This window comes from Mobula birostris, chromosome 7 (assembly GCF_030028105.1).
Source record: "Mobula birostris isolate sMobBir1 chromosome 7, sMobBir1.hap1, whole genome shotgun sequence".
In the NCBI taxonomy this organism is placed as follows: domain Eukaryota; kingdom Metazoa; phylum Chordata; class Chondrichthyes; order Myliobatiformes; family Myliobatidae; genus Mobula; species Mobula birostris.
The window spans coordinates 136,351,565-136,367,380 of NC_092376.1; the positions used below are offsets into that span (position 1 = coordinate 136,351,565).

A 15,816-nucleotide genomic window follows, 5' to 3' on the forward strand; every position below is an offset into this window, starting at 1 on the left:
TGATTTTGTAATTGTTTTGTAATGTCTAAAGTTAGCATGCCTCATTTAAATGTGTCATAAGCTATTCTTCTGTACTTCCCCTATCAGTCTCATTTCATTTTGCTGCATCTTAAGCAGCAGCAATGGCTTGAAGGTTTTATATCCAGGCACTCCATTTTGTTATTGATTTTTAGAGTGGGGATGAGCAGACCAATGTTGGTCAGGAATTCAATATTTTAGGGAAAACTGAAGGCTTAGGAGCAATCTTAAGACATTTGACAGAATATTAGTAAAACCAATGTCACTGGTAAGAAGGAAATTTGTTGTTCTTTTCTAATTGAGCTTGAACACTTTCACATTTGTCAGTCAGGAGTCACGCATAGAAGCTTTTTTAGCGGTGATGCTGTGATTTCATGACCTACATTAATGGAGGCAGACTCTTATTTATGATTCATTGTCTATGTGCATTTAAACAACTCATGGGTCTAGAAGTCAGCCTCTGAATCACAACCATTATACCATCTTGTTTTCTTTCTTCTTAGGCAATTCCTCAGGATCAATGATGTTGGCACTGTAGCATAGCGATCAGCACAACGCTTTACAGTCCCAACAACCTGGGTTCAATTCCCACCGCTGACTGTAGGAGTTTGTATGTTCTCCCTGTGAACTTGTAGGTTTCCTCCCACAGTCCAAGGAAGTACTGGCTAGCAGGTACATTGCCCCGTGATAAGGCTAGGGTTCAATTGAGGCTTGCTGGGCAGTGTGGCTCAAAGGGCTGGAAGGACCAATTCCATGCCGTATCTCAATAAATAAACAAACGTCTCATTCCCACTCTGTAGGTTCTAGGATTGCAGATAGGGTGTGCGAGTGGGCAGCTTGAAAAGCAGCCTGCTCTTTCTGCCACTTACACAGGGCTTCTGTGTGCTCCTGATGCATGGTTCTCAATACCATCCTGAATGTTCCTTCTCCACTTGGAGTGATCATTGACTCCAGATTCAGAGAAGTCAGAGGAGATGTTGGATTTCTTTAAGGAGGCATGAATAATCTCTACCCATGACAGTCCTCAGAATAGAGTGTATCTTTCAGGGGTTTGGAGTTGGGTAGAGAGTAATGTAGCCAGAGCCAGCTGGGTGGGCATAAATATTGGGAGTTGCCCAAAAAGAAATCACTGCTCCTCATTTGCGTATCTTTCCAATGAGATTGGAGGAGTTTACAGACACAGTGTTGGTGATACCTTTCGAATGCTTTGACATACCTGTTGTAAATCATCTTGGTATTAGTAATACTATACCTACTACTTGAGGATGATTTTTATCAAACCATGCACACAGATATACCAGTGCCATGATTGTACTCTAATGTTTTGTGACAAGAATACACATAGATTAAGATGTAGCTGTCCTGTGCTGGCACCGGTGGGATCAGCAGTTGGTCTGCCACCTGTCTTCAGGAGAGAGAGAGATAAGGAAAACAACGGAGCAGCACTTGGAGATGTGTAATGAAGGGACGGGAGAGAGAATAACAGAAGGAGAGAGCTGTCAAGAATGGCTCCCCCTTTGAACCCTGAACTGTTTGAAGTGATGGACAGGTCATACCCCAGCAGGGGGATAAAAAGGGATAGGTTCGCTAAGGCAGAACACACACACGACACCCGAGGTAACGAGACCCTGGAAGCGGTGCGCCTCTCACAAGTCGGTGGGAAGCTTTCGGACGGCTGATCGCGGGATCAAGCCAAAGACACTCAAGGTGGAAAGGCACGATCGGCGGGAACCTGGTGTGTGTCCACCCTTGCCTGGGTGCCAGGTTCACCGCAGGGAAACGATCGTATCTGGAAACAGAGGGGTCACGGTCGGTGACCTCAGATGACATCACAAAGGACTCGCCCGAAAGCTGACTGCAAAGGTCTGTCTGGAAACCTTGAATATTCATTCGTTTGCTCTCTCTCTCCTTCCCCCCCACTGTCCATCGCCACGGCAGCGATTACTGCGAACTGAACTGAACTTTGCGTCACTTTGAAACTGGTCATTTACCCCTAGACAACGATAGAGCTTGATTAATCCTGTTAACTGAATTCTGTGTACATGTATGTTTATCATTGCTGAACTGTTGCATTCATTATCCTTTTGATTAGAGTACTGTGTTGCTTGTTTCTTTAATAAAACTTTCTTAGTTCTAGTAATCCAGACTCCAACTGAGTGATCCATTTCTGCTGGTTTGGCAACCCAGGTACGGGGTACGTAACAGTTTTAACAACTGTTTCCAGGCTAGTGGAGAATGCTGCATTAGATAAGCAATGGGGTAGTTTCAGGGTAAAATGTCAGTTTATGAAAGATATGCTGATAGAATTAGATGAAGCTAAAGTGAAAGAAGCTTTATGAAAAGTTAAACATTAACACAGAGCAATCAAGCCTGAGGCCTGTTATGGTTGTAATTTTACACTCCATTAGATGGAGAGTAAGGCAGTTTGCCAAACTAAACCATTCTTGCTCGGATGGTTAGATTAACATGGAACATGGAGGCTAAAGAATTTGGAAAATTATGATGGGTTCAATCCCTGATATATCTCGGGGGGGGGCGGTGGCTCCAATTTTCCTTCTGTTCTTGAAAACCTATAAGTAAGAAACTTGTACACTCCTGACCACTTAACATTTTAAAGATATTAACCAATAAAGGAAGCACATAACCACTTAACCATCCAAGTAAAAAATACAGATATCTGCACGTGGGTGACTTGTGTTGACGTTGTACTTGCTGCTCAAAACATGTGTTCTAGTTATACATGTGCATCTGTCAAACAAACTACAAAATGTGGAGTTGCCTAAAAAAAAATGGTTAGAAGTATTGAACAAGTTTCCTCTGTGATACTGAAGAATTTTACTATAAAGTGCTTTCTTCATGTAGTCGAATGCTACATCACAAGAGTAGGCAAAGTGTTAACAACTTTACTTTGGCAGATTCTAAGATAATTGTTTTCTCATTCTAAACACATGAGATTCTGCAGATGCTGGAAATCTTGAAGAACATAAAGTGCTGGAGAACTCCAGAACTTGGTCTGTTCTTCCTTGTCTGCTATCATGCTTTATTCTGGCACATTATCTCCATCTGGACAAATTGGCTGCCTTGCTTTATACTGGCACATTATCTCCATCTGGGCAAATCTGCTACCGTGCTTTATAATAGCACATTATCTCCATCTGGGCAATAATGCTGCTGCCTCATGAGCAAATTCTTTGCCACCATAGTGGAGCAGGCCTTTTGCAGAAGGATCACCAAAGCTGTGCCTTCAAAGGCAGCAGCTTATGTTCGGACTGACCATTGTTATACCACACTGGTTTGGTTCTGGTTTACATTTACAGAAAGATCAGAACTTATTTACTTTGATACTCAAAGGATAGCCATCGCAAAAGCATCACAAAATCCATCTTATTCTGATGTAAAATATGCAGATCTTGCTTTAATGAATCAGCCCCTGACAGCTCTAACCCTGCCAGGAAGTGTGCCGGAATGAGATCAGAGTTCAAATCGTACACCAACAATCATCAGACAAAGATGCCTGATAATGTTCTGGTGGCCTACAACGCAGGCTGCCTTTTCTATCTGGGGTGAGCAAATTTAAAGTCACCTCAGGGTAATTTGCATAAAAGTGGATGCAGATTAACTTTTTGATGACTATGCTAAAACCATGAATAGCAGACTATTATCATGCACACTATATTAATACAGAAAGAGAGGCAAATAATGTTTTTAAACAGGGGTCACCAACCTTTTTTGCACCACAGACTGGTTTAATATTGACAATATTCTTGTGGACCGGCCGACGGGGGTGGGGGGGTGGGTGGTCAAGTAGGGTTGCCAACTTTCTCACTCCCAAATAAGGGACAAAAGTAGCAGTCAAATACGGGACACTTGTGTTTACCACAAGAAAGACTACCATGACCATGAAGCCTTGCGCGGGCACCTGTGTGTGCATGCGTGTACATGCTGATTTTTTTTCTATAAATCGGTTTTGGCTTAATCTTCTCGATTCTGTTAAGTGAAACTACACTGTACATATATTATTTCTACTTTTTATAGGTTGTGTATTTATCATATCATTCCTGCTTTTACTATATGTTAGTGGTATTTTAGGTTTTATGTGTTATTTGGTAGGTTTTTTTGTGTCTGGGAATGCTCAAAAATTTTTCCCATATAAGTTAATGGTAATTGCTTCTTCACTTTACGCCATTTCAGCATGAAAGGTTTCGTAGGAATGCTCTACCTTAGCAGGGGACATACGGGACAAGGGCGGTCCCGTATGGGACAAACTAATTTAACCCAATATACGGGATGTCCCGGCGAATACGGGACAGTTGGCAACCCAATGTTCAAGTTCAACAGTGCATGACAGGGAATGAGGAAAAGTGCAACTGACTCATATTGTTTCACATCACCAAATCATATCGTTTCCTCGCAGCCAGGTAGCACATGCTTTGTGACCTGCTACCGGTCCATGGCCCAGTAGTTGGGGACCACTGTTTTTAAAGACTTCCCACAATCCTGCTGCTGTTAGGAAGGAATCTGTGGATTCCAGCCTTTTTTTTTTGCACTGTAATAAGTTAAACTGTATCATGCAGACATATTTTAAGGTTTTTTAAAGAAAGAGACAATCCTACTTTGGAAAAAATCACTGGACTTGTCCAGGTTCTTTCAATAGGAGCATGATGTATTATCTCTCACCGACACCAGCCTCTCCACCCCACAACCATTTCTGTAAATCTGCACATTGGTTCATGGGAAATCCAGTGAAATCACATCCCGCACTAAATTCCTCCACTTGATTGTCCAAACTGTGAGAATTTTATACTGGAGCAAGGGAAAAGTTTCAGAGCTCACAACTTAATTTACTCTTATTGCAGCTTGTTCTGAAAACCAATGCCTTTCAAGATGCAGGCTATGATTTAATTTTCCCAGTAAAGAATTCATCGAAGGTCATTGTTCTGAAATATAAACTCAGTTTCTGTCTTCTACCTACATAGTATAGCCGGCCAATGGTATAGTGGCATCAGCACCAGACTTTGAGGCGAATGGTCTCAAGTTCGAATCCAGCCGTCTCCTTGAACGCTTTCTATCCATGCTGGGCTGAGCACTGAGCTAGCAACTTGGCCCTGTAAAAAACAGTTATATGCTACGGTAACGGCAAAAGCGCCACCTTATACGCCACAAGATGCGAAAAGGAAGAACAGTAACCTGCATAGTCTATCCAGTATTCCCTGATTTTATCAACAGCTCAGTACTTCTTTTTGAAGAGCATATCCAAGGCAATTGACACTGGAAGAGGTGGGGCAAGATGGACTGGTACAAGAATGTCTTCCTATCCTCACATAATGCTTAAAATTAGATTTAGCTGGTGAGATAGAAGGGTGAAGGGCTGTAAAATATAATGGTTAAACAAGTATGTGGCCTGAACTAACATTAGATAAAAAAAAACTAAAATTTGTTATAGTAGCCTGCGTAGAGGTAGAACTGGGAAAATGAGGTATTTTTTTCATAACAGGAGGGAGAAGGTAACAGTGCATGCATTTTCACATACCATGTGTTGTGAAAGAATGCAGGCATTTTGTTGGGGACCACCCAAGATGTACCACAGATAACAAAGGCACTTACGTCAAATATTATATTAACTTAACTGCTTTAGTCAATTTCAAAGTCTGGAGACTTGTGTGGTGCTATGTAACCTCTACAGTGTATAGGTTAAGAGTGAATCAGTTGGCACGAGGTCTGGTGTATGAGTCTGGATGATGACTCTGAACATCTCAGGAATTCTGCACTGTATGTCTTCATGAGATCATCCATACGGATTCTTCAAAAAGAGGTACAAGAACCATTTTGGGCAACAAGGGAGCCCACCGTGGCAAATCTGCATTTAACTTTGTTATATTCAAGCAGAGGTGGACAGATTTCCAGAGAAGATGTCCTCTATGCAGCTGTATTCATAACTTTACTGAATAAACTGGCAACTATTGTTCCGGCTATGGTAATGACCTGGCTCCTGATATTCTGGCATCCAGTGCATTGTTGGCATGTTAAGTCTTATGTGTCAATTCCCAACAGTTGGTATTTAGCATAATAATTGAAAGAACATCCAATTGAAATAAGTGTTCTCAGGTTGCTAGATAGAGGTCAGAAGAAGGGAAGGCTATGTATGTATTTTAATACTTTCCTATTTAAACATTTTGATCAAGAGGATGAAATGCAAAAAGACGCCAAACAACAAATTCCTTTAATATAAAAAATGCCTACTGCACTTCATAAAAATATAAGTAAATGCTGGATCAATGAAGGGATAATGAGAAGGGGTAACTATAGGTTCAACATGGTTAGTTTCAGTGTCTTAAAAGTGCTCTGAGTTGGAGAATCTGAACAATAGCTGGAAATCTCACAGCAAAGTAATGCAGTAGAATATTTAAGGCAGAGATGGATAGATTATTAATTAGTCAGGGCATGAGGAGAGATGGGAAGAAGGCAGGAGATTGGGGCTGAGAGGTTAAATGAATCAGCTATGATGAAATGCCACTGCAGGCTCAATGGGCCAGATGGCCTAATCCTGCATCCAAATCTTATGAATTTATAGTTGAAGGACTGGTCATTAATATTATATAGAAAGAGGTAAATTTCACATAAACCAAGTGTCAGTGAGAGAGTGGAAAAGAGAGTGTTGTGTAGCTATTAATGGGGAAAATAACAGGTGGGGTAGCTGGTGAATGTGGAGAGAAATGATGAAATCTGAACATAAGAAATAGAATTTGGAATCGGCGACAATGATGAAGCAAAGCCAACATAATTAATAAGTATTGTTTGGAGAGTAAAGAGGATCTAGGTACATAATTTCTATGGGTTGAGGCTTGAAAGGCTTCCTCACAGGCCACAAAAAAGCCAATGGGAGCTGTTGTACTTGCTAAAGCTAAGTTGTAGAATAAGACTTGTGGAAGGGAAATCTTTCCCAACCTCACTCCAATCCTCGATTTACCTACTGCCCTTACAATGTGAGCATAGTGATTGCTCCCTCCCAAACTTCACTCTCTTTGATTCCATCCTAAATTATAATGCTATATTTCACCAAGCACCACTAGGTTATGTTGAAGTCCCACTCTATCCCAATGCTTCTCCTTCCAGTCCTCTACATTTTGGCAACCCCATGACTTGATACTGCCCCTAACTCTTGATTTTACACCTTGATCTCTCTCTGCCCCCCCCACCGCCAATTTCCGTTCTTCACCTCCACTTCTCCCATTCTCACCCACCAAGTTTTTAACCCAAGCTCTGATGGAAGCTGGAAAGCAACTTGGGTTATGGCCTACACCGGCAAGAAGACTGGAGGATGTGGGTGGGGGTAATATAACTAAGTGGATTGGGATAAGAGGGCGCACTTCAATTTCAAAGTAATTTGTCGAAATTATTAGCTACTTGAGAATAAATATTTCAATTGCAAATCTGTTATGTACTCTATTGACATCGACCATATATATTTATAAATGTTATTGATGTTTTCTTTAGTTGGTATCTAGTACAGTATTTTAACACTACAAATTGCAATAATATTTGTATGCAACATAAACTATGAATTCCATCACAAATTCAAAGCACAGCAATTCCATATATTGTATTTCTATATTGTAGGAAATTGTATAATTGAGGTGCTTAATCTGATAAAACAATTTAAAGGTGTCTTAAGGAGAAAGTGATGGCAAAATCCTGCATAAGAAACCAGGAGAGAAACCTGTTTTCTGACAGGGGATAACAGGAATGTAGAACTCTCATCCCTCATCATTTTTTCATGCAGGATCATTTCTAACTTTCAAGACTCTAAATGATTGCTTTAAAATGGTTAAGTGTATTCAGGTGTGTGAACCTCAGGAAACTAAAATATGTTGTTATTCTATCGTTACCTAAATTGATAGTTGAAAGGCTCAAGGGGCTTGAAAAGTCAGTTTCCGTTCTTATATTGCAAATGATAAATTTGAACAAACATGTATGATCTACACCTCCAAGTAGAAATCAGATATTTTTGGCAGAAGTGCAATTATATTTTGTACCACTTAATAAATTATTCAAATCTGTTCAACAAGGTTCCCTTTTTTTTGGAACACAACGGTGGCATAGCGATTAGTGAGACACGGTTACAGTTTGGAGCGTCGGATGTTTGGAGTTCAATGCCGGCGCCATCTGTAAGGAGTCTCTGTACATCCTCACTTGAAATGCATGGGTTTCCTCCAGGTGCTCTGATTTCCTCCCGCAGGTTCAAAGATGTACCAGGTAGGTTAACTGGTCATTGTAAATTGTCCCGTGATTAGGATAGGGTTTAAAATATGGGTGTCAGCGGCTAGGGCTCAGAGGATCGGAAGTGCCTATTCCACTCTATATCTCCTAAAAAAACACGCTGGACTTAATAAAATAATCACTGAATATATTCACCTTTGGCATAAAATTAACACAATGTATCATTAATCTGTCTTCAGTGAATATTCTTTTTCATATGTTATTCGGATATAAAACTGGCTTCTTGGTAAATAAGCTATGCATCTGCACATGTACACAGTATAAACAACAAATAAAATATACATTATATTTGACAAAGTTCTGGTACACTATATGACTTGTTCCACACAATTTCAATTACCTCATTTATGAAGATCCAGTGACTATCAACAGCTGCCAAATTGGTATCAACAGCCTGTAAATGGGAAGCAATAATTCACAAGTTATACAACATTTTTAATATATTACCGGGCTGTTTTTTTCCACTTAAGATATATAGTATCAGGCTTACTTTTTTTCTTTAAGGCATTCTTCGCATTCAAACTAATAATTAAGAAATTAACCAACAACAAAGAAAACAACCTGTGGCCACCTCACAGGCACAGATAAAAAAGTTTTTTTTTTCATTTTGAGGTCTAAACCATCTCACACATTGGCATTTTAATATATAAACATACAGGCATATTGAAAATATGAAATCTATTACTTAGAAATTTAATTTGCACCATTTCCAACAAGTAATTCAGTTCGTTCTGGCAGGAGAGTGACATAAAAGATCACTCCACTACGTTTTGAAAAGACCTACAAATTTTGGGAATTGCAAGGACCATAAAAAGCAGTGATTAATTTTAGCATGCAGTGAAGCACAAGATTCACTTGGTGAAAACAAATGAATCCAAACATTTAACAATATGTATTAAAATAGATACTAGACATATTCCACTGACAATGTGACTTTAGTCAGAATTGGGTTCCAAATCCAATATGCAAAACATAAATTAATGTAAAAATTGTGGTTCTTAAATTGTAAAACTCAAGAAAAAGATCCGTTATTGTTTATAATTACACAATGACTAAAAAGCGTTTAATACCTTTGTTATATTAAGATAAAAATTTACTGTATAAAATTTATAGTCTTCATTATTTTCTCTGAATGTATAAATGATTAAGCTAATGGTGTTAAGCACAGTTAAATCACTAGTGGAAAGTTGATAAAAAGAACAGTCAGGGGAATTTATAGTCCAGAAGACAGGCATTTGCTTTATTGTATCTTTGCTGACTCTACACTGCTACTGCAAAAGTAATCCTGTAATTTTGTACCCTCTCTGCAATCAGTCTTCATCGGCTCAATCAGTTATCCAATTTTCCATTAGAAGATTCAATGGTCATCTTCAATCACTCCCTGTGGCAAAGTTCTTCTTGGTCCCAGAATTCTCTAGATAAATATATTTATTCAGTTCTCCCATTTCACTCTTTCTAATGGCAATATTAAAATTTATGATAAATCATTTAAAAAGAAATCTATCAAAGTTGTTCTATTAGCCTCGAGATGAAATAGTCCAAGTATTTTCTTCATTTCTACATATTGTCATTCATAACATCACCACAGGAATCTAAGTGCTGTGTCCTTCAAGACTTTAATGTCATTTCTGTACTGAGATGGATAAAAATGCACGGACTAGCCATTTATCAAATTATTCTCAGGAAAGTCAAGCTTTATTAATAGAGTGGGATCCCTGTAAATGACTTATTTTGATTCTTCAGACTACCTTAACCCACTTCACACACTTCTCTCCTTTAGACCACCTTCCACAACCAACCTTCAGAACAATTACTAAATCTCCATTCCAAATATTCTTCCGACCTTGTGGTTCTGCCTCAATCCATCTATGGTCTTGCCTCACCAACGATCTCACTACTGACAGGATGTTAAATTCACTAAGGACACAACATTTTGATTCCAAGGAGGATGTTATGAATGACAATCCAGAGGAATTTAAAAAAAACAATCCCCCAAATCTCTGGTTGAAGCTGCAACATCGACCAAATTCACAAATTACTGCCACTAACCCCAGATCCAATTCTTGCAGGCCAACTCTTGGCTCAGATGCAAGAATGCTATTCCTATCATTGCATTGACAACCTGACGTCTGATTCTGCTCCACGTCCTTTGAATGCTGTTCCTACTTCCAACTCTGGCCTTGGTCTCAATTTCAGGTGGCACACTCTGAATAATGCTCATCTGAAACTGAAAATTACTGATGCTTACTATAATGGAAACACATTTCCCTTGATAATTCTTTATCTGAGAGGCTTCGAAGAGGCTAAAGTTCTGGTTCCCTCTGTTGCCTAGGCATTGTGCCCACGGATTTTTATCTGTACATCACCGTAGTTATCTCCCCTACTGTAAGTCTTAGGTCACACAGACACGTGTGTGTCCTTGAGCTCTCTGCTGGCAGTTACTCTGGGCAAAAGGGAAGCATGTTGTGAAATGTGTTGTTTTGTAGCAGTAACACAATGCAAGATATTAAACATTATGTCACAATAAAAAAAAAATCATTAAATGGTGCAAAAGAGGAATAGTAAGGTAGTGTTCATGAGTTCATGGACTTGTTCCGAAATCTGACAGAGGTGAAGCTGTTTCTGAAATGATGAGTGTGGGTCTTCAGATTCCTGTACCTCCTCCCTGAAGGTAGTAATCAGAAGAGGACATGTTGTGGATGTGCCACAGAATGAAAGGTTAATGCAGCTGTGTAGCAGTTTTGAGATGCCAATGTGAACTTTGCAACATGGAGAAGGTAGAGCATACAAATATTAGGGCTCACTTCGTAGTCTTCCCACCTTATATGGAGGCAGCACATATGTATTTTACTATCAATGGGTGCTCATTTTTGTATGCAGCACATTTGTCAGATACTCAAAATGACATCAAATAGACATTCAGCTCACTGCACCTGTCAGGCAGCTGACTGTTCAAATTTATGTCATTGTGGCAAATGAGAATTAAGGTTTCAGGGAATATTGACATTTTATAGTAAGAAAATATTGATTAGAAACTTGATACTGTATGAGATAAACAATGTCACAAACTTAGCACTTTACCTCCTAAAGATTTAACAGTTCAATAAATGTACATTCCAGTTGTCCAAATCAAATAAACAACTTTCCCATGGTGCAAATGTGTTTGATTCGCAATATTTAGTAGAACAGATGTTCTTCTTGCAATTTGCCCCAACAAATTGGCACCTTTACAGTTAATTTTCTGAATAATAATTGGAAAGCAATCACCTTCAAATCAACTCAATTGTTGCAATGGCATTGTTACAAAGGCATAGTGTGTGACCACCTGCAAAATGCAACACACTGGAAGAAATCATTTCAACCTTAAATAACATAAATTGATCAAAAATAATGATTTTTTTCTTCAAATAGTTGCAATGACGGATTTCACACTGGTGAAACTGCTTTTCAAACTCTGGCTATGGGATTTACATTGGAAAAACAAAGAATGAAAAAGTATAAGAAGGACAAGAAAATGGAATTGTAAATATACCCTCAGAGAGTTGACACAACAGCATTAAAATAAATGGCTCAGTAATGTGCTTTAATTTGTGTGATTCTTTTCCAATTGTCAGCTGGGCTGTGATGAGAAGCAAGGTCTATGTTACACTTTTTGCTTTATAAAATTTCAAGACTGATCATTATTTTAAACTTAACTTTTCCAATTTTTAAATCATATGCCCATATTGATAAGATCATGATTACTGAGAAGCTACATTTATCAAAATGGCAATCATGCAAAATGTAAATCATAGTTATAGGATACACATCATTTAGTCAACAGCCCCAAATCAGGAAAAAGCACCAACTGAACCATGTTCACTGCAGTAAACAATTAGAGAATTAGAGGCTTAAGTTTTCCATTAGGAAGATTACATTAGAAATACTGCCAATAGAAATACTGTGGAGAAATACTTCTCTGCAGACTAAAATTCATGTTCCACTGCTGTTCATTTTATATACTGCATTCTTCAGCTTGGAATGGTCATTTACAATTCACAGTTTGAGCCCTTTTAACTATTTCCATTAGAAAACACAGAGAGTTGTTTTGATATTCATATTTTTAAAGACAATTTTCATTATATTAAAAACATTGGCATTATAGTCAGTAATGAAGAATGAAAAGGTAGTGGAAGAACCAACGAGACTGCTCAATATACTGCATAATCTTTCAATCATCATTCTTATCATTGCATCCCTGTGCTATTTTTATCACTTGCATTTATATTTTTCTCCATGCTTGAAGAGGATTTCGGAGAAATGTAAGAGATAGTCCTCTGATGAAAGACACTGTTAATATTGTGAGTTTCTGAATTATACCGATCTTAATGCTTAACGTTTGCCAAATTAACCTCTAAATCTGAATAGCATACCTATAAAGCTCTAAGAAAGTAAGATATAAAGATAAATAATGGTAGCAAAAAAATGAGTATGTTGATTTTACCAAGACTCACTAAAGTCTGCTGCTTGAGATTAATTGAATTTTTGTTAGGTATTCATTTATATATATTTGTCGACATACATTTCATTGTTGTAAAATGTTGATTTATTTGATGTGAAATGAACAATTGTGTCTGCAACACATTACAGTTAGTTTGCATTTATACCTTTTATAAATTGATTCACTTTCCAATTACTAAATTTGCTCATTCCGTGCACATCAATCCTGCAGAATACTAAAATGTAATCTAAAATTATTGCAAAACACACAAGAGAACTTGGATTAATTAGCAAGTGAAATTCTAGCTACAGTAAATAAAATGTCTGTATCTTTCCAATCATTAAATGGGATGTGTTTTGATAGTGGGAATGGCACCTCCTTAACACAACAAATGCTGATTCATGTTTCATTGACAGATGGCTTTGCCCGCAATTTGGATGCTTTATACCTGACAAGGGGGAAAGATACCTTCAATTTTCATCTGCAACTAAACAATTTAAAATCATTTCTGTAAGCACACCATGGCTCCACAATATACCAAGCAAACATTTTTTTTTATTATTAATTAGGGAACAGCAGTGCTGTCACAGTGTGATAATAAGGAGAGACTGAATCTATTAAGGCTTTAGTAAACGCAAATTACATTTTGTACATGGATACTTGTGCCATAAACAGTTAAGTACTTAAGTTTCAATTTCTTCATAAAGCACACATTTCTTATTAAGTCATTTACGTGAGAGGATTATAATCTGCACTAGTCAAATAATTATTTTATGAGCAGAAAGCCTTTCAAGGAATAAAGTTAGCTTCTTCAGGTGGTAAAATTCACTTTTCAAACAACAAAATAAAACATTTTCTGAGTTTACTTCAGTGCATTATAATTTGAAGTGTTTATTCCTGAAGAATGTTGCAATAATGTGCCCACTGTGTGAAACCTGGAATCACTAATAGCTACCTCCTGGAGTCAAGCATTTGTCATACAATTTCAAGTTCAAGTTTATTGACATGGGCATAAACACCCAGTGTGTAAATACTATAAAAACTAGCTTTTTGTGGTAGCAGTGCAGTACATTACAAACATGACAAGCATAAATTACATAAAAGTTAAATTACCATAAATTATACATAAATTGCACAACAAAAGCAAACAACAATAAAATAAGTACATTTGTGCAAGCTGAGGGAAATATTACCTGAGGTAAAATTATGGTTTTTCAGGTTGATACAAGAACCGGATGGCAGCGGGTCATTCAGCAGAATGCAGAGCCAGTTGCATCACAGGCACAATGCTCCCCACCATCCAGGAGATGGTGCCTCCAGAAGGTGGTGTCCATCATTAAGGACCCTCACATGTCCTCTGTGCTACCATCAGGGAGAAGTTAAAGAAGCACTGGACCACTCAATGATTTAGGACAGCTTATTGCACTCTGCATCAGATTTCTGAATGGTTCTGAATCTATGAACCCCACTTCATTACTTCCTTATGTTGTAATTTATTGTAATTTTTATGTCTTTGCATTGCACTGCCGACACAAACCCACCAGTTTCACGACATACCAATCTGTGATGACAAACCTGATTCTGATTCTGGGGAAGAAGCTATTGTGGATGGCATGGTGGCATTGCAGTAGGTATGGAAAGGGATAAGCACACAGCCTTGAGATGCATCTGTGTTGATGGTTAGTGAGCAGGACATGAGATTTCCCAATTCTTATTAATGCTGGTGTTCCGGTGAGGACACTGAGGATTCAACTGCAGAGGGAGGTGTGCAGAGGACCAGGCCTTGGAGCTTGTATAGTCTGGTGTCATGAACATTTTGGATCAATGGGAGGCCCTGAAGGCGCCAGACTTTGGTACTCTACCTGGATATTGTTAAGTGACCTAATTCTGGTTTGTTTTACATGTTAATTGCTCTCTGAAATTATCTTGTGTTGTTTATTGACAACGGCTGGTCTCTTCTGCGACCTTGTACTACTTCAGTTATGCGCACTGAGTCTTGAAATAACCTTTCCATTGTGACGTTCGCTCAGAGTGACCAGTGTACCTTCAATGATACTTTAGTGAATAAACTCTTGTCGGTGTTTTATACTCGAATCTCCAGTTACTCTGCGCCTGGGTCTCCAGCCTGAGTTCACCATGTCAGCAAGATTGAGCCGTCACGGACCCAGTGGAGTGTAAACAGATGCATACAGCATTACCGTGTCAAGGAGAAGCTGTTGAGAGACATGAACACATGCTCCAGGAAATATTAACCTCACTGAAGAAGTTTTCCTGCTGGGGGTTAAACTGGTGGGTTTACAATGCCCCTTAGCATTTGAGTTGCAGCTATCTGAGTTTCCTTCAGGTCGAAGTACGGAGGGATACATCATCGCACTCTATTTGGGCTGGGTCCTCTTTTGGGCAATGGCACTACAGGAGAAGGAGGAGGGTGTTCAATCACTCACCGGTGGTCAGGAGGCAGCTAATAGACTCCTCTATCCACATCAGGGAGTATGGTCCGTGGTGGACTACTCCAGAGAACTCCACACTTTGGATGCAGAGAGTGGTTGGAACATGGAGATGCTGACCACCATTATTCATCAGGGTTCTAATGACGACCTTAAGAATGTTTTAGCGGCCTAAAACTCAGCTGAAGTATTGCAGATTCTCATAGCCCTGGCACACCGATTAATTATCCACTATCTGAAGGGAGGTGACAAAGACGTGGTGAATTTTCCCAAAGAACTTTCCTTCACACGGATTCAACATCATCTTTGACCCCGCATTCAAGGACTTCACTCAGATCTCCACCACCTCCTCCTTCTGAGGAACAAATGTAACTAGGCAGAACCAGATTCTCTCCATTTGAGTGGGAGAGATGACGAAGAGAGAAGTGTTGTGTTTATTGCAGAGAGGTTGACCACTATCGCTCTTCTTGCCCTGAATTAGCAGGAAGACTCCCAAGACCGTTCGGGAAGGGGAGGACTGTGATAGTCTCTAACTTTTCTCCTGGCTCTGCTACTTCAGGAGTGATGCTACCTTCTCTTTTATCATGAAAGGAA

General features: G+C 38.9%; 1 protein-coding gene across 1 annotated transcript in view; it reads right to left on the reverse strand.

Annotated features, from left to right (window-relative positions):
• LOC140200825 (glutamate receptor ionotropic, delta-2-like) overlaps window positions 1–15,816 on the reverse strand; it is a 601,297-nt gene that overhangs the window by 162,212 nt on the left and 423,269 nt on the right. The window contains exon 5 of the mRNA XM_072264448.1: window positions 8,636–8,689. Coding sequence (XP_072120549.1) covers window positions 8,636–8,689 — 54 coding nt within the window. The remainder of the gene's footprint in view (window positions 1–8,635; window positions 8,690–15,816) is intronic.